We start from the raw sequence: 19,584 nt of genomic DNA on the forward strand, positions 1-19,584 counted from the left end.
AAAGCTCCACGCCCTTTCCCCGTAACTTGTTCTAAGCATCTCTTCCAACTGGCTGTTCCCGAGTTGTTTAGGAAGTAAGATGTTCTCTGAGTTCTGAGAGCCACTCTAGAAAATTAAATCCAAGGAGGGAGTCCTTGAACCTACAATCTATAGCTGGTTAGTCAGAAGCACAGGTGACAACATGGACTTATAATTGGCATTTGAAGTGGGGGGCAGTCTGGTGGGACTGAGCCCTTAACCTGTGGGATCTGATGCCATCTCTGAGTAGATAGTGTCAGAATTGAGTTGAAGTGTAGGGCACCCAGCTGCTGTCCTGGAATTGCCTGTCGGCGTGGGAGGAAAAAAAAACCCATATTGTAATTGGGTGCAGAATTCTTACGGCCATTAAAAAGCGATTTCAATGTATACCATTGAAAACTGTAAGAACCTCGATTAATCACTGAACTAAAATAATTGCAAGTTAGAATTCCATCTATTCATTATACATTTATTGACTGTGTACTAAGTGCCAGTCACTATGGACTGGAGGTAGAAAGAAAATTTGTTAAAATCTCTGTTGCACAGGAATTCAATCTCGTAATTCTACTGTTCAAAGGGGGGAAAAAAAAAACCATGAGAAATGCTGACAACGTAGTTTCAATTGTATAAGTTTAAAGTGCAGATGGGTCTTTCATGAGACTACCTTGCAGCAATGCCTAACACATCCTCTAAAGGATGAGCCCTGTGATTGCCCATTGAAGAAGCACAGTTTAGCCTTTTGTTTGTGGAAGCCTAACCAGGATAATTGGTCCTATAGATTTTAGAAAAGGAAAAAGTCCCACTGACTTTGAAAGGCCTCCAGCGGGTTTTCTCCTCGGGGACAAACCTCAGCATTTCTGCCAGCCCCCTGTTCTCTAGATCCAAAATTCTGGTTTCACTGGCCTGTCGGCCATCTGAGAATAGCTTTCTCAGTAATCTTTTCCAGTTTTCACACCAAATCCAGAAGAAAGACCCAATTTTCCCCTCTTCCTCCCACAGGGTTCAGAAGAAAAGAATTCCGTGGGAAGCTGGCTATTGCGATCACCGCCAACTTCATAAACAGAAACAGCACAGCTGAGGCCAAGGTGGAAGAGATTAGCGGCGTGGCTTTCATCTTCAATCAGAAATTTTTTCAGGATCTTAAAGAAGAAACAGGTGGGACCCTCACCTTGCTCCAAACCAGGCCATTGTCCATGCTTCTCTGTGGCACACAGGGGTTGAGGGAGGAGGGCACTCAGCTTTCCCAGTTCTTGGGAACAGGAGACTCACGCTGATAAAGTGGAAGCAGGGATTTCTCTTTAGGATTAATGATGGGCAGGATTCCTTCGGGGACAAGAGGGATTCTTGAGGGAAAGTTCTAGATGTTGTACATGAAAATAGAAAAACATTTATTTACTCAGGAGACATTTACTGAGTGCCCATTGAATGCCCACACTCAATGTCATGGGATACACAGTCGAGGTTGACACGGTACCCTCCCAATAGTGTGGCTCCTTGTCTAGGGAGGGAGAGCCACGGAAACCATCCTAATGCAGGCTGGTGGATCTAGGCCCGACGCCAATGTGGAGATCCCGGAGCACTCTGACGGGGAGCCAGTAAACTGTGGGTGGTCCCTGAGAAGCATAGGTGCTTTTATCAGTGCACCCACTGCCCTTTCCCTCAGGAACAGTCAGGGATGCCGGGGGGTGGGGCATGACACTCACCCAGGGGCATCAGTTGTCCCCAAACCATGGGACTTGAATAAAGAAGGGATTCGTTCATTTACTCAACAGATATTTATTGAACACCTACTATGTGCCAAATGCTGTTCAAGGGTGTGAGATAGAGCAGTGGGCAAAACAAGCAAACCCCCTCTCTCGGAGCTTATATTCTGTGGGTTGTGGAGGGACCATTAATAATCAAATAACATGTTAGGTGGTCTATAAGGATAGTGGAGAAAAAATAAAGCAGGGTGAGAGCAAAGAGGGATGAAATTCCTGCTTCCAATTAAGTAAATTTCAGATTTTTTCCCTTTCTTTTAACCTGATTTGGAAATATATATATTTCTCCTTGAAAAGGCAGTGTAACAATGTTAAATAGAAGTTTTGTACTAAAAATAAATTATTAACACCCAGCACCACCTAGCACAGGAACAGTCCTCATTTTCATGTAGTCCTTTTCGGTAATTTTCCACCTGCCTCCTTACTTTTTACATGGCTAGAGCTTTTACCATAGTGTCAATCCTGTTATTCTCCTTTTCTCATTCAGCATCACATTTTAAATACTGTCCATTGTGCCCAGTCCTACTGATGGTCAGGTTTGTTGGAATAGCTCTTGAAGTGGATATATTGTCACCCACTGCTGAAGCATTTAAACCAGGGGTTGGCAAATCTACCATGTGTTTTTGTATTGCCTTCAAGCTAAGAATGGTTTTTAATATATTTTGAATGGCTGCAGAAAAATCAAAAGAAGAAATTTTGGGGACAAATTGAAAATTTATGAAATTCAAATTTTATAGTCCATAAATAGAGGTTTATTAGAATGCAGCCAGGCCGGTTTGTTTACCTTGATGCCATGAGGGCTTTCGACACAGACTGGATGGCCTACAAAGCCCAAAATATTTACTCTCTGGCCCTTTACGGAAAAAGTTTGCAGACTTCTGATTTAAACCTTTCAGTTATTTACTGTTACCAATAAAACTACTTCTTTTGGATTATTTCCGTAAGATAGCTTTCTAGGAATGGGATTAGTTATTGAGCCAGACTCTGCTTCTTACTGGCCACAGCAATGTGTGTCCACTGCATGACCCTCTGAGTGTCACTATGGTGGCATTATTTTATAAAAAACAAAAAAAGGTATTTCCTTCCAGCATATTATGTCCTTTTGAATGATTTAAGAATTCTCCAGCCCTCTCTTCCCCTCAAAAACCAAGAAAATAAATGCTTAAATAAACCACCAAATATAAATTATGACAGAACATCAAGTTTGTTTTTCCAAATGTTTCAATGAGCTTCCTTTGCACTTTGCAAAGGTCATCACCTTTGGCCATTGTTCGACAACAATGCCCCTCACAGAATGAGAGTATTTCCTCGCATCCTCTGGGGGGCCCTGTGCATTGATGGCTGTTTCCTATTTAACGGTCATAAAGGGGTTTCCATGGTTAGCCAGCAGCCTCTGTGATAACTGCTGATAAGTTGCCTTGCATCTGTTCCTTTCTCTCCAAAGAAACCAAACCAGTGGTTCTCAAACTTGAGTGTGAATCAGAATCACCTGTAAGGCCTGTTTGAGCACAGATTGCAGGCCAGACCCCCAGAGTTTCCCATTCTGTAGGCCTGGGGTCGGGCTCCAGTTATTTGCATTTCTAGTAAGTCCTTAGGTGATGCTGCTGCCGCTGCTGCCTAAGGATCCTACTTTGATAAACACTGAGCTAAGCTGTCATCTTATGGCATTGTTTTAAAGGCAGAAACCTAGTCTATAAAGTCTTTTGCAATTGGTGGAAAGCACAGAAAGATACAACCCAGTCCTCTGATTGAGTTTTTCTACCAGGACACCTGGGTTTTCACACATAACAGGGGGATGGTGGAAATGTGCCTTAGCAGTCCTTGGAGAATTCACACAGCTCTTTGCATCTCTGGTCACATGGAGGAAACGGTGGATGGGACTTGGAATCAGACAGGCTGAGGTTCAAATCCTGGTTCTGTTGCCACTTAGCTGCCACGCCACAGATAGCACTGTGCCTTCCTGCAGCACATACTCAGCTGTGACTTGGAAACACTGGTCTACAGTCCCAAAGGGCTTTATGAGTTTTAAAAGAAACAGTGGCTAGGAGACTTCCCTGGTGGCGAGGTGGTTAAGAATCCGCCTGCAAATGCAGTGGACACGGGTTCGGGCCCTGGTCTGGGAAGATCCCACATGCCACAGAGCAACTAAATCCGTGCGCTACAACTACTGAGCCTGTGCTCTAGAGCTTATGAACCACAACTGCTGAAGCCCGCCTGGCCTAGAGCCCTGCTGCGCAACAAGAGAAGCCACCGCAATGAGAAGCCTGTGCACAAGACCCAATGCAGCCAAAACTAATTAAATAAATAAATAAATTTATTAAAAAGAAAAAAAAGAAAAACAGTGGCTTAATCATATTGCAATATATAGCGCAGTGGTTAAGAATCTGCCTGCCAATGCAGGTGACATGGGTAGGAGCCCTGGCCCAGGAAGATCCCACATGCCGCAGAGCAATGAAGCCCATGCGCCACAACTACTGAGCCCGCGTGCCTAGAGCCTGTGCTTAGCAGTAAGAGAAGCCACCGCAATGAGAAGCCTGCACACAGCAACAAAGAGCAGTCCCCACTCGCTGCAACTAGAGAAAGCCTGCTCATAGCAACGAAGACCCAACGCAGCCAAAACTAAATAAATAAAAAAATAAAAATAATTAGTATAAAAAATGTTTTAAAAGTAAATGTCTCAAATCAACATGTTGTACACCTTAAACTTACACAATGTTATATCTCAATTTAAAAAGAAAAGAAATAGTATCTTTTTATTTTTGCAGTACGTGGGCCTCTCACTGTCGTGGCCTCTCCCGTTGCGGAGCACAGGCTCTGGACGCGCAGGCTCAGCGGCCATGGCTTACGGGCCCAGCCGCTCCGCAGTGTGTGGGATCTTCCCGGACCGGGACACGAACCCGTGTCCCCTGCGTCGGCAGGCAGACTCTCAACCACTGCGCCACCAGGGAAGCCCAAGAAATACTATCTTTGTGGGACTGTGAAAGCTAGCTGTGGTGACTAGGGTAAATTCTGGCACTTGATCTTATCTTTGCTCGCCCTGTATGTCTTAAAAACTTGTCTAACACCAATATTCTGCAGGTAAATAGTGAGACCTGTAATGAGGCAAAGCAGGGCTCCTGACATACAGTAGGCGCTAAGGAAATAATACTGAGTCCATGAACCTTCTCTTTTCAGGGATTGATCTTGAGAACATTGTTTACTACAAGGACTGCACCCACTATTTCGTCATGACTGCCAAGAAGCAGAGCTTGCTTGACAAAGGTGTCATCATTAATGTACGTATCGCTTGGCTATGATGTCCTGTCTTTCCCTTTGTGACCTGGGCTGGCAGCGTCAGTGAGTGTGGGAGCAGATGTCATCCTGCCAGAAACTGAGTAATGGGGGGAAGAGGGAAGGGACCACCATCCACCACGCCCTTCTCCTTGGTGGTGCATGAGTGTTGGATGGAGGAGCCCACACGAACAATAGAGGCAGAGGTGTTTCTGCAGAGAGCTGGGCTGGTGCGGGAGGGGGAAATGCTGAAATTCTTACCCAGGTGTTAGTGTGGGTTCTTAACCACTGAGAGATCAGCTGAGTCTTTTCCTTTCAAGTGTCTCATCCCTGCCTCCTTTTCTGGGAGGTCACACACATACTTTGGAGGCAGATGGGGGCTCCTTGTCCTAGTGGGATCCAGGCAGTTTCACTTGTGAATTTCACGCTGCGGCCCCCTTGTCATGGTATGGGGGAAAGCCCTGTTGCAGTCAAGAAGACTCAAGTTGAATCTTCGCTCTGCCACGTATTAACTCAGGACTGTGACTAAGCTGTTTGCCTTCTCTGAACCTCAGTCTTCTTGTCTGCAGAATAGGAATAATAGTTTCTATCTAAAAGGATTGTTCAGAGGAATAAATTTTAAAACATATACAGAGCGCTTGGCATGTAGCAAGTTGGTAGATTCCCTCCATAACTTCTCTGCCTGGTTTGGACACTTGCTTTTTTGTCCTGCTGGCTTCCTGGCCTCTGCTTCCTGCCTTTGCACCTTCATGCTTATACAGAGAGCAGGGCTGCAAGGAAGGAGCACATGGAGTGGCCAGCACCAGGCTGGCACCTTCTTTGGTCAGGTTTCAACCCCTCCAGAGACCCTGTTCCTACAGCTGCCGCTGCTGCTGTACCCTTCAGATAAGGATCATGCAGTCCAAGGTCAGCCTGCTCTTGGGTTGTCGGCCTGTAGCCCAGGCAGCACGGTGACCATTCATTGCTGCTTGTCAGAGAAGAATGTGCCTATCCTCACGCCAGCTTGTCCTGGCAGCCGGCTGGGCAGCTTCAGTAACCCAGCCCTCCCCTGGGCCTCCTCCACATCAGCTCAGGGCTTTGCTGAGAGGCCGAGCTGCTGGACAGAAGGCTGGGAATTGGTGGGGGGGCGGGGCTGGGGTTGAATGAAGCCTACTTAGCACAGTCAGCAGATGTGCGAGCGGTGGGTTTCAACATCTGGTGCCCCACTGCTGACCCGATCTGGGAGAGGTGAGGCCATGTCCCCATTTTCCCTCTGTTCCACGAGTGTCCCTCCCTAAGTTACCTCCCCTGATGGGATGCCTGTGTCAGATAGTGAAGGACTGTTTGGGGTCCAGGGTGCAGGCGCAGAGGGTACCTTTGCAGGGGAGGGTCTAGGGAGACTCTTGTTTATCCCACCCCTGGAAAGTCAGGCCACGTTTGACTTGGGGTTCCTATTTCACTGGCTGAGTACTCCGGCCTGCTGAGATGCTAAGGTTCCCCCAGGTCATCCCAGGGTATTTGTCCTGGCCACAACATGTTGTTCCTGGTGACTTGATTTTTTGGCAGTTGTCAAAGCCCCTCCGTGCTCCCCTCTCAGGCTCTGTGTCATGGCACAGGTGGGTGGGAGCCCCTCGCTCTGGTCCCATAATTACTGCAGGAGCTGGGAGCAGATCCCAGGCCCACAGTTGTCCTCATCAAGGCCTTCCTTCTCCCTCAGAGAATCTGGGAGTATCAGCTGAGCTGGTGCAGAGGGCCCTCAGGTATAAGGCATGAACTCTAGAAATTGGAGGCCACGGCTGGACATGGGAGAACTGGACACCATTTGGTTCAGGAGCCCTGGCTTGAGTCTCCAGGTGTCCAGCCAAGCTCTATAGCATTTGCATAAGCTGGGAGCTGACCCGTCTACCCCGAGCTACTTAAATTACCATTCTTCTCTCGCTCCCAGAGGAATGGCAAGTCCCCTGTTTTCCTGTCCCTGTATGGGTCAGCATCTTCCTCGAGATGCACAAGGTGCTGACTGAATGTTTGTTGAATGACTGACTGACCTGCTTCCCCATCTATTCCTGCTGATCTCTGGGCCTCTTTCTATGACTACTGAAGGGAGAGTAAAGTTTCTCTCAGGAAACCCTGCCTCTGGGCTCCCAGCTGTGTCCGTCCTTCCTGGCCCCTACCTCTGCTGGTCTATGCACACACAGGCTTGGTCTTACCTCAGTAGGAGGGAGCTTAGTTGCCAGGTGTGTGAGGTGGATGTATACACATCACAGCTGGTCTCTCAATGCCGAGTCCACCCTCATTTGAAGCAGTGAACAGACATTGTCTGACCTTCTCTTCTGGTCTACCACTTCTTTCCAGCTTTTCACTTGGGGTGACTAGTCTTCCTGTTGGATTCCCCACCCTTCTCTCATGTTGACTGCTTCCCTCTCTCCTTCCCCACCTCCGTCTAGGACCCAGCCTCTCTTCAGTTCCCTGGGCCTGTGCAAAATGAGGTCCAAATTCGCCCCCTGCCTTTATCTTCATTTAGCGCTCCTTCCTCAGCTCTGCCCACTTTATTACAGCCCTGATCCCACTTCTTCTTTCTCATCCTTGTTATCATCTGTTCCCTACAAGTCTGTTCTGCCATCTGCCCGCTCACCTGGAACCTCCTGCCCTGCAAGGCCCTATGGCTCCTCCCAGCAGCCCTGGGCCAGGTGCCTGTCATCCTGGCACAGCCGGGGGGTCTGCCCCTTGGCCAGGTCCCCACAGTCCTGCGTGTGGTTTCAGCACCAGGTGCCGCCTTCATCATACGGTGTCCACATTCATCCATCACCCGGTCCTCCGCAAGGGTTGTTGTGGCATGTTTTGAAGAGGGGGTATTTTTGAGATCTCTCCATTCACTCTTCCACACCTTCAAGAAGGAGAGTGATTATGTGATGTAAGAATAGGTATGAGAAAGGAAAGCGAATAATAGGAGCTCCAGCCTGGACGCCATGACCTGACAAAGGGCTCTCGGACCAACGCTGGGTTCCATTTAGTTGACGTGGCTTGGATGTGGAAATGTTAGAATTTCTGGGAAATCATGGCTGTTGGGAAAATTGCCACAGTAGGTCACTGTTTTTAGTTGAGGATGTGCCTTCTTAGACCTTTCTAAATGCCCTTGCTGCTGCCCTCAGTGGGTCTGGGATCACTTCACCATATGGTGTGGTTTGTGCCATCATGATTTATTAGGGACAGGAATTCCCAATCGATGAGAACTTCCCAATTCCTAGGCTTTGGGCTAAGGAGTCGTGTCCACGGTCTCATTCAGTCCTCATGTGGTCCTATATAGGGAGTAGATTTTGTTAGTCTCATTTTACAAATTCAAATTTTACAAGTGAGAATACGGAGACTTAGAAAAGTTCAATAACGTGCCCAAATTTATGCAGTCAGTAAACAGAGATGGAATTTGACCTGTTGATCTCACTGACCCAAGGCCTGTGTTGGTCTTATACACTAGTCCCTGCCCCCTGCCCCAAGGGATTTGCATTTTCTGTGTCACCTTTTGGGAAAGATAGTCTTTTAGTTTCTATAGCCACACAATGAGCAGATTGGACTCTGGGAGACATCCTATAGTTCACTGCCAGTGTCCCTCCGGGGTGGATATACTAGCCCTCTAAGCTCAGGGTTCTCTACCTCCCAGCAGGGAAGTGTAACAATTAACACTGTAAGAGCAAAGCAGAGCCCCAAGGAGCCCCCAGCCTGTTGAGAAAAGGGATAACTGATCGTGGAGAGAAAGTTTGAGAGTTATGCCAATTACCCATTTCTTTTTCGGACTTGTTTGACCGCCAGCCGCAGCATTTCTGGACCACATTAGCTTAGCTTAGTCCGTTATAAAATCAGTCTTACTCATTTGCTCTTTTGTCTTTTAGTTTCACTGAAAGTTATCACAAGAACCAGCCATATGAAACATGCTTCTATATTTGCTGCAGGATCATTACTGAGTACACTGTTCATGACAACACCATGTTCCCTGTCAAAATTCCTATGTCAGACAGTTCTTTTAGAATTTAGTGCCAGGAAAAAATTTCCTCCCCTAGGAATTTATATGCTTCCTTCTTTCTGATAAGGAAAGCCCTGTAATATATCACATTTCCCTTTTGCCTTGGATGCCAGGAAGCTCAAAGCCAAATTTGATGCTTAATCATAACTCTGTTAACGTTCACAGATGGCTGATTTGGTTCCTCTTTATTTCCTTGGCCCCGATTTTCTATTTCTGTTTTGATTAGCCTCTCTGCAAATCCGTTCCATGTCCTTTTACAAAGAAGTAGGTATGACTCCTTGCCCTTTGGAGGGGCAGGTTGTTACACTGTGCTCTTGTTCTTTCTCCCAGGACTATATTGACACAGAGATGCTGCTGTGTGCAGAGAATGTGAACCAGGACAACCTGCTTTCCTATGCACGCGAAGCTGCAGACTTCGCCACCAATTACCAGCTGCCGTCTTTAGACTTTGCCATGAACCATTACGGACAACCCGACGTGGCCATGTTCGATTTCACCTCCATGTACGCCTCCGAGAATGCAGCCCTGGTGCGCGAACGACAGTCACACCAGCTGCTCGTGGCCCTGGTGGGCGACAGCTTGCTTGAGGTACCGCCTGCTTTTGGAGCCCCCTCATTCCTGCTGGAAGACAGATCCCCACATTGCTATTCTAACTGTCAGCATCTGCTGTCCTGCAGCCCAAGGGAAGGACAGGCTCTCAGCCAACTGGCGGGACTCTGCCGAGCCCGTCCTGGCCTCAGAGCCTGACCTTTGACGAAATTTAGGGGGATCAATTCTGCCTGTAATACAGGCAGGAACACTTTCTCTTGCTCCTCTGGGTTTTTCTGGGCTGACTTCTCGGTTTAAGTACAAAATTAAGCAGCCCGGGGTCAGGCCATCCTTCCCAGAGCATGCAGATCCACAGCTGGTTGGAGACTTCTTCATCCTCTGGGTGGATTTCTGTGGTCTTTCAGCATCGAGTTCGAATAGGAGCAAGAAAGGAGTGTGGGCCCCAAAGTCCATGGCCTCCCTGCTCAAAATTCTTCCCAGAAAATCTACAGATGCTAGGATTCTTACATTAAATGAATGATTTCAGAAAGGGTAAATTTTTATCTTAGTGTAAGCACTGACCAAAAAATGTTGATGTATTTATCTGAAGTTAGCATCAAATTTCACGCTTTGGGTGCACATGGAACAGTTTAGTTAGAACTTAGCTTGGTGAATCAATGCTTGCTCACCACTGTGTGCGGACTCTAACCTAAGCTCCTTGCTTAAGCACTCAGCACCCTCCCTGCTTCTGCCCCAATCCTCCCTCCCAGCTTTCTCTCTCCCGGTACTCCCCGCCCGTGCTCTCTGCTGCACCCAAACCAGACGGGCTGTTTTTCCATCCGGCTCCGTCATTTTCCCGCCACCAAGCCTTCGCCCACACTGTTCTGAACGGATCAAGATCAGAATCCTATTCATTCTTTAAAATCAGCACAAATGCAACTCTTCCCTGAAGCATTCCTTGATTTCTATCTCCCTCCCTCAGGGAGGTTTTGCCTCTGCCTTTTTGAGCCCCCAAAGCAATTTTGCTGTTCCCTGTCATAGCACCCTTGCATGTGACTTTGTGCTACAGCTCTTGGTGAATGTGGTGAGTCCCAGTGGGCTGCCTGTCACCTCTCTGTCCCCCCAGTGCCTCGCACAGGCCTGGCAAACACCAAGTGCTGGATAGAATGGGATGGCAGTCTGGGGATCACTGGAATCAACTAGAACTTTGCATGTGCCCTTTGCAGCCGTTCTGGCCGATGGGCACCGGCTGTGCCCGCGGCTTCCTGGCAGCCTTTGACACGGCGTGGATGGTGAAGAGCTGGGACCAGGGCACTCCTCGCCTGGAGCTGCTGGCTGAAAGGTGAGTATTAACAGCAGGACCCTCAGCTGGAGGCAGGGCCGGGTCAAAACTCAGGCAGGAGAGGGAGTGAGGCTGGATGAACCTGGAGCCTCTGCCCCCTCTCATCTGCCTTCCCACATGTGGCCTGATTTCATCATTGGGGTCCCCAAGGAAACGTTCTCTGTCATGATCTACCTCCCCCAGTGACTTTCCGTGGGTGCCAGGCCCTTAAGCCCTGGATGCCAAAGAGAAATCTTCATCCAGGGCGGCCCTGAAGTTGGGGTTCTTGGCACTGCTGAGGCACCGAGGAGCCAGAAGAGGTTTAGGGGAAGCTTCCATTGCAGCACCGAGTCTCACTCTGTTGGGGGCTGGGTGCTCTCACCTCCCAGGCCTCTTCTGCTGCTGAGATCCTGGGCTTCCTCCCAGACCCCTGCTGCTGGCCACGTGGCTGTGACAGCTGGTGGACCAGGATAAGTCAGGGCTGGCGGGTGGGGACGGGCCCCTGCTGGTCTTGGGTGTGGAGACCTGTGGTCGTGGGGGACCAGCCACAGGAGGCAGCGTGGCTGAGTGGCAGTTAGAGCAAAACCGCAGGTCTCTGGGCTGCCAGCTCTGAGTCCCTGCCCTCTGCCCCGGGGAGGACGCCAGCCTCACCACCTCCTAGGGTCCCTCCTGCTTCCCCTTGACCGTGTTGACCCTCCCCCGCTTTGCAGATCTCGAGAACCAGGAGGGCCAGGCATTGCTGGGAAGGGTTATGCAAACACAGATCTAAGAAGCTCTTGGGAGCAGGGGAAGGCGGGTGGAGGGGAGGAGTGGAGAGAAGGCCGGAGGCTGCAAGAGCAATCCTTGACCTCTCTGCCCTGCCTTCCTCCAGAGAAAGTCTTTACCGGCTGTTACCTCAAACGACCCCAGAGAACATCAACAAGAACTTTGAGCAGTACACGTTGGACCCGGGGACGCGGTACCCAAACCTCAACTCAAACTGCGTCAGGCCCCATCAGGTGAGGCCTTACCTGGAGTCCTGTGTGGGTCACCAGGCACTGAGCGGTGAGAAGTGGGGGGTCACCTAAAATCTTGGCACATCCTTGGGACCCAGGCCGCCATTGCCTCTTGGCCCAAAGGTGAGGCCAGTTCCTCTCTTTGGGAAAGCCACAGAGTAAAGTAGAGTCAGCATCTCTCTAGCCAACAGGAGAGAACTAGAACACATGTAAGTGTGTGTCCACATATGTACATGTATTTACGTATGTTTATTTGTCACTGAGCATCTCTCTCTCAAATAATCTACTTGATCAAATACCAAGTTCTTTCCATCCGAGGTCCTAGAGTCTATTTTTTCTCCCATCGACTTAGAGTCACACAAGCTCTGACCTCTTCAGTCAATAGCACAAAGAATGGTGTGAATTTTAAAAATCAGCCAATTACATGTATTCACACTCGAGTTCCCCCACGTTTGGGTGGATGACAGACCCGCAGCTCTGTCTCAAGTTGCTGGTTCCCTTGCTGAAGGTCATGTCCTTCGGCGAGAGAGGAAAAGGGCAGCCAGTGTCGATGAGAGGGTGGGGTGGGTCCAGCAGCCCTGCAACGACTAGGGTTTGGGGGAAAACTAGCAGACAGCTGTGTGTCCTCTCTCGCTCCTAGGTGAAGCATTTGTACATCACTAAAGAGTTGCACCAGTGCCCTCTCGAGAGGCTGGGCTCAGTGAGGAGATCCATCAGCCTCTCCAGGCGGGGTAAGTGGCCCTCCTGGGACCCCAGCTTTGCAGGGAGGAGGCCTGCTGGGTGGCCACTGGGGCACAGGCCCTGCAGCCAGCCTGGCTCTGATCCAGTGAGCTGCATGACCTTGGCCAGGTGCCTCTGCTCTCTGCACTTCAGTTTCCTCATCTGTAAAACCGGGACAAGGACAATACCAACCATAGGATCACTGTGTGGGTTAGAGGCGAGCGCTTGACACATTAAAGTGAACCGGACTGACTTCCCTGGGACTTGCTTTTCTTTTCCTGTTGTTTCCAGTATGAGGAGTCTTGTCTCCCCAGCTAGATAACAAGCTCCATGTGCTTCACTCTTTTCCTGGTCTTCCAGGGCCTGGCACAGTGCTGTGCACAAGGCTGGTGCTCAGTGTGGAGGGAAAGGATGATTAAATGACCAGCTTCCCAGCATCCACCCAGCTGTGCTCAGGTCACCATCCTGCTTAAAGACACACCTGGCTTCCACTGCCTGCCCAGACCTTGCATCCTGCCTGCCATCGGGCAAACTCGGCCTCAGCAGCCACTCCTCCCTGCCTTCCACACCCACACGCCCTGCTGCTGCCAGCCTTTAATAAACCATGTCACATAACATGGCAGGTTTCTCTAGATTCTTTGCCACGGCACAGTCCTTTTTGTTTTCCTGGAGATCTCCTTCTGTCCTAGACACTCTTCTAGAAGCAGTCAAATGCACCTCCTCCATGACCCTTTCTTTGGCAAGTTCCCCTGCCCTGGTAGACTCTGGCAAGCCCACTCATGTGCTCCCCTGGCATTGGATTTCTCTGTTATTGTCACCCACTTCTGTGTCTGTCTTCCCCACAAGATAAGCATGTTGTTGGCAGAGTCCATGTCATCCTCACCTCTGTTCCTAGCCTCTAACCAGGACCTGGCCAGAGGGCATCTCAGGGACTCTTTCCTGCAGGAGAGCATGCTTCCTGTCCAAGCATCCTGCCTTCCTGCATACTTTCGACAGGACCCTCTCATGAGGCTACAACTGTGCCCACAGCCCCTTGCCTCAGTGCTGTTCCTCCTGGTCCCCACCCGTGGTGGCCGACAGAGCAGGTCCCCAGGGGAACTGCTGAGATTTCCGTACAGCACTTCACCACTGTCCATCTCCTCTTGCTGCAGAGTCAGACATCCGGCCCAGCAAGCTCTTGACCTGGTGCCAGCAGCAGACCAAGGGCTACCAGCATGTCAACGTCACAGACCTGACCACGTCCTGGCGGAGTGGCCTGGCCCTGTGTGCCATCATCCACCGCTTCCGGCCTGAGCTGATGTGAGTCTGGGGCCCAGCTGGACCTGGCGAGCCCCCCTCATGGCCCAAGGGGACCCTGGAGACAAGGGAGACCAGGGCTGTTCTAGATGCAGAATCTTCAGGGCGTAGATCAGTATTTCTCTTTGCATACTTTCAATTTGAATTTTTTCTTCAGCTTGTTCTTTTCCCTTTGCACTGATTATTCTGCCAGCAACTTGTTTGATCTGCGTTCCTTCTATGTAATGAGCAGAATGACTCAGGCTCAGTGATTGATTGCACTCATACACCAAACTCCTTTCATTTGGGAAATTTGAGTGTTCACACCTTGGAGCTCTACCCTCAAGAGAGGACTTATGGGCAAGATCTAATTCTGGGGACCAGCTTGAGGGTTTTACAGCCAAAAGAATTAGATTTGTGACCCAGATCCGTTAGCTGTACACTGTTGGGCAGGCCCCTTATCTTCTCCGAGTTTGCCGTCTTCATCTATAAATCAGGAATAATGGCAGGGTCATTAGGAAGATTGGATTATGTTTTTGGAAATGCTTTGCGATGTTGAAAGCACAATACATCTATTATGTTGTGTTTAAATCAACTGCAGTGTAACCTCACAGCCATGAGCAAATTCATCCAGAAGGCTGGATGGAAACCTAGTAAAGTTTATCAACTGGTACCTTTAGGAAATGAGGTTGCCTTGAGAAGAGGATGAGGCTCTCACCTCTTACTTTATATAACTTGATTCTTTTATTTACAAGAAGCCCATATCACTTTTGTAATTAAAAGGAAAAGAACGAATGGGAACTATTTAAAAGTAAAGTAGTTCATAAATTTTCCAATTATTTTCGGATTTTTTTCATCCCAGGTAGCAAATGACATTTTCATGGCCCAGATCTGATTGGTTCCACCCTGAGAGAGGACAGGGTTAGCGTCTTCTGGCTGAGCCCCGCTGCGGGGTGGGGGGTAGTGGTGGAGGGACTGGAGCAAGGGCGTTGTCACTTACAGTGCTCCTTATGGCTAAGTTTGCTTAGCTCTTCACCCCTCTGCATCCTCTCTGAAAACTTCACCTTGTTCTGATTCTCCAGCAACTTTGACTCTTTGAATGAAGATGACACTGTGGAAAACAACCAGCTGGCATTTGACGTGGCCGAGCGTGAGTTTGGCATCCCTCCAGTGACCACGGGCAAAGAGATGGCCTCAGCCCCGCAGCCTGACAAGCTCAGCATGGTCATGTACCTCTCCAAGTTCTATGAGCTCTTCCGGGGCACCCCGCTGAGGCCTGTGGGTAAGGACCTGCTTTCAGGATGAGGCTTTGCCAGCCCCTGAGCCATCTCTGCCCTGTGCCCACATCTGGCTGCTCTTCACACTGATGTCCTCTGTTCTGGGGCTGACCCCTGCCCTCCCTTTGCCTTTGAGCCCAAACAAGGGTGGACCCCACGCACCCAGACCCGTGTAAGTGGGTCCTGTGTGGCAGGTGCCACATGGGGCTGGCCTGCATCTGCCCTTGTCACCGGGAGATCACTGACAGAGCGGCACCAGCCCTCTATGCGGGCCACTGACAGCTTCAGTTGGGGGTGAGGGAATTATTTTGGAGGGGCCTTGTCTCAGTGACACCCCGTGAGCTCTGGGGGAGCAGTGGAAGGATCTGGATCTCAGTCTTACTTTTATTTCCTAACAGATGCTTGGCGCAAAAACTACGGAGAGAATGCTGACCTTGGCATGGCCAAATCATCCATTTCTCATCACTATCTCAACCTCACGTTTCCAAGGAAGAGAACTCCACGAGTAAGTTTTGGCCTGGGTTTGTTTAATTTCTTCTTACACGTGGATGGGTGAGGGGAAGGGAGATGCCACGTGCTGGGTCTGTTTACGCTGATAAATTACCCAGATCGAGCGCTCAGGAAGACATGAGTAGAACTCAGTCAAGTTCCCCTGCACCATGTAGCCAGCTTCAGTGCCTTCAATGTGGTTATAGGAAGGGCAGGGTAGAGAGCAAAGAGGACATGCTGGTGAGTATTTTTAAAAGTAAATCAGATTAGCTCTGCCTCCTAAGCAGGGAGATGGACACGATATCTCACTTTGTTAAACAATTTAGATCAAGAACATGATGGCCATTTAGTAGCAGAAGTGGATGATGAGGCTACATTTACATATTCTGTTCCATTCGTTTTTTTTATTCATTCAACAATGTTTACTGGGCCCTGTTCATGCCAACTTTAAGGCTGAATGTTTTGTTTGTTTTTGATGAGGGGAGCAAATATACAGAGGTGAGTAATACATGGACCTTGCCTTTGAGGAGCTCAGAACCTAATAAAGAGATTCCCAAATTTTCCCAACTTATGGCACCTTTAGTGTCTTCGTAATTTTTTTTCACACTGCCCCCAGATCAAAAGAAATGCCTAAAATTTTCGTTTGTTAAGTAGTTATATCCAAATAACTTGGTAGGGGAATTTTGCAAGGTGTGTGACAGACATCACCATGCTTCCCTAGAAAATCTAAAATATCCTGCGGCTCCCCTCTGAGTTCACTCTGGTGCCACAGGGTGCCTTGGTGCGCAGTTTGGAAACCACAGGCCTAATGAGAAATTACAGGGTAACGTGAATGACGGCCTCTCCGTGGAAGGTGTAATACAAGTTGCCTTGCTTGATGTGCTCACTTTACAGATAAAAAGTGGAGGCCCAGAGATGTTAGGCTGCAGGGGCTCGCACAGAGCTTGTCTTCCCTCCACTGACTTGGCAGAGGGCTGCAGGCCTCTGCGTGCGTCTCAGTGTCTCTGGGTTGCCAACAGGCTCTTAACCGCTGGCCAGTCATGCCTTGTCCTGCCAACCCCTCCGCCCAGGGTGGGGCTGGGGCCCCGTGGCCTCCTTTCTTTGCCTGGGCTATGTGATCAGTGGTCACTTTTTCCCCTGAGAGCTGTGCTCCCTGGAAGGCAGCAGCGGTTGTGCTGACTCCAGGAACTGGGTACTTAGTGCTCGACACGCCCTGTCTCTAGGAAGGGACAGGCTCGGGGGCTGGGGAGGGCGGGTGTGCAGGTCAGCTCGGGTGTAAGCAGAGCAGCTGAAAGGCTGAGCTGCACCCCACTGCCCTGTGCCCCTCTGCTCCCCAGGCTGCCCCACTCAGAGCCTCTGTGGGAGATGCCGTGACCCACCGTAGGTCACACTGAGTGAAAGCTGTCTTCCGGAGCTCAGTCGTCGGCTTGCCCCACCTCAGCCCAGCTGCTTTTCCACTGATGACGGAGGACCCCTGCTTTGGGCTACTCCTTCCCAGGCAAGCCAGTGCAGCCCTTCTGGAAGCTCTCTGAGCCAAACATTTATCACTTTTCTCCGTTCACCTGCTTTCCTTCCACCACTTAGCCCACAGCTGGGAACTGGAGAGGCATGTTTAAACCTTTCACTCACCACACCTCTGTTTACAGAGTGACCGAATTGAAACAGCCTGGACAGCTCTGGCTCAGGAGGTGGGAATGGTCAAAAGTCAGCGGCAGCCAGGCCCTCCAGGCCCTCTGAGGGCGCCAGAGCGGCACTCCACTTCGCCCTGGCTGTGCTAGCAAATGCAGCGGGGATGCGTGGGCTCTGCCCGGCCCAGCCCTGGCTGATTTTGGCCCATGTCCAGTCTCCTCCAGGGTGTGCTCCTTGGCTGCCCATCTTGAGAGCGGTTAAAATCCACAGATCTGATTCCCTCCCATGGCCCCATTTAATGTCTAAAGTTTGCCCTGCTTCTCGGATAGGTAGAGAGGTTAGGTCATTGAAGTAAGCGCCTGGTGTGGGCATTAGTTGTCCCACCCTTTTTCCTCCAACTGGTAGTTTGGTGGGTTTGCAGGGCCACTGGGTCACATTCTGCCCTGGCACTAAAACACCCCAGCATATACTGTCCACCACTCAACACCAGTGGAATGGTCCGACCACGTGCAAAGTACCTTCTCCCCTTTCTATCATGTGTCTTCGTCTTATATCTGGATCCTTTTTTGGTCTGGAGAAATCTGTTTGCAATGCTCTTTGGTCTTAACATGTCTCATGACCAAAGAGTACTGAGTCCACTCCAGGTTGCCCCTGGACACGCACAGAGGAGGTCTGCACAGGAGACTGAAAACTGCACACGTACAGGGGGCTCCCCCGCAGTTACACAAGAAGGTGTCAATGCGATTAGACATGCAGTTTTCACTGCCCTGGTTCACGTGCCCCTACGGACTGGAGATGCAGGCTAGGCTGCGCTTGCAAGATTTTGTACACCAGAGCTCAGACACACAATCTGTATGTACAGGTGCATCTGGATTTGACCTCGCCCCCTCCCCCCCGTCCCTCCATTCCCCTCCCTCCCCCCTCACTGACTTCAGAGGACCATCTTGATACGGGGATTGAGCAGCCCACCTTTGTTCACATGTGGCCTCTTAATCTGAAGAGGGCTCATTGTTTCTCTCCTGAGCCAGTCTTAACAGTCTCTCTCCCTCCTGGTTTTTGATGTTGGTGTTAAAGTCTTCTTTCCTCCCTAATCTTATTTTCCTGATAACATCCAAACTCCAGCAAAAGAGAACAACTTTGGGCAAAATTGAAGGCTCTTCCTCCATCCAGACACTTGTTTATTTTAGAGAGAATGACTTTCCCATTCCACGCCAAGAGGGTTGTGCCTCTGGTGAGTGGTAACCTACTGGGGTTGGTTATCTCTGAAGACTGGATGGCCCACGCCTGGGTAGGAGGAGAAGAGAGAGCTTAGGGATTATTGGTCTGCTGCAAATCTGCCTCTGTCCCAGTCAGCAGCTAGAAGCCTTGTAGCATGGGACAGTTCCTAGAGACTCCAAAGCTCTTGTCACCAGACTCACAGGTGACATCTGAACACACATATGTGGTCTCGTCTCCTGTGTGTGCATGTGAGTGCACACACACACACTACCTGTCTGTGCTCACCTCGTCTTACCACACGTGGGTAATGCCTGGATTTATGTCCACTTCAGCTATGACACATATTATATTACATCCATAGTCAAGGTGTCTGATCTTTATTTTCCCCATTCTGGGCCCATTCCTTGAGGGACAACACAACACAGAAGTTGTCATTTGTCCCTGGAAAGCCCATCCTAGAAGCCAGGTGGGTGGCTCCAGGATTTATCCTGCTCGGCTGGCTGATTCTGACCCAGGTCCTCCTCTAGCACTGGCCCTGGTGGAGCGGGGTTCACAAAGCATGACTCAGATCAGTGTCTGGTCTGAGCTGGAGGGTCCCCCTCCTAGCTCTTCTCCTTGACCCTCCTGCACAGACACTTTCCAAAGATCCAGGGGCAGTTATGTAAGAAAGTGCTTCCTCCATTCACCCAATCACTAAACACAGATTTACCGAGTCCCCGTATTATGCTGAGTTCTCAGTGCTGGGGGCACAGCAGTGAACAAAGAGGGCCAAGGTCTCTGCTGGAGGGAGCTGACCTTGCAGTGTGACTTCCTAAGTTCCTCTCACTCCCCTTCTCCAGCTCTTTTCACAGAACCACCCACCCAGCAGCCAAAACTCCCACTACGGTTCTCGTACTTCTCAGTACGAGTCTTCAGAGACCTGAAGACGGCTTAGGGAGTCAACACAGGTACTGATGCTGCCCGGGTCAGTTAGCACAGGGCTTAAGCAACGTGCCTGCCCCCATCCCACCCTGGGCACCTGTGGTCTGCAGGTCGCTGCTGAGGGTGATCGCTCTCCTGTCCTCTGTGTAACTGCAGCCTGGGATGCTGC

General features: G+C 50.0%; 1 protein-coding gene across 1 annotated transcript in view; it reads left to right on the top strand.

Annotated features, from left to right (window-relative positions):
• Positions 1–19,584, top strand: part of LOC307056443 (F-actin-monooxygenase MICAL2-like) — a gene marked incomplete at its 5' end in the record, with an annotated part of 94,666 nt that overhangs the window by 46,222 nt on the left and 28,860 nt on the right. The window contains 9 exons of the mRNA XM_079709239.1: positions 1,018–1,173; positions 4,953–5,053; positions 9,373–9,630; positions 10,797–10,912; positions 11,763–11,889; positions 12,527–12,617; positions 13,758–13,905; positions 14,964–15,163; positions 15,557–15,663. Coding sequence (XP_079565365.1) covers positions 1,018–1,173; positions 4,953–5,053; positions 9,373–9,630; positions 10,797–10,912; positions 11,763–11,889; positions 12,527–12,617; positions 13,758–13,905; positions 14,964–15,163; positions 15,557–15,663 — 1,304 coding nt within the window. The remainder of the gene's footprint in view (positions 1–1,017; positions 1,174–4,952; positions 5,054–9,372; positions 9,631–10,796; positions 10,913–11,762; positions 11,890–12,526; positions 12,618–13,757; positions 13,906–14,963; positions 15,164–15,556; positions 15,664–19,584) is intronic.

This window comes from Hyperoodon ampullatus, assembly GCF_949752795.1.
Source record: "Hyperoodon ampullatus genome assembly, chromosome: 7".
Lineage (NCBI taxonomy): Eukaryota > Metazoa > Chordata > Mammalia > Artiodactyla > Ziphiidae > Hyperoodon > Hyperoodon ampullatus.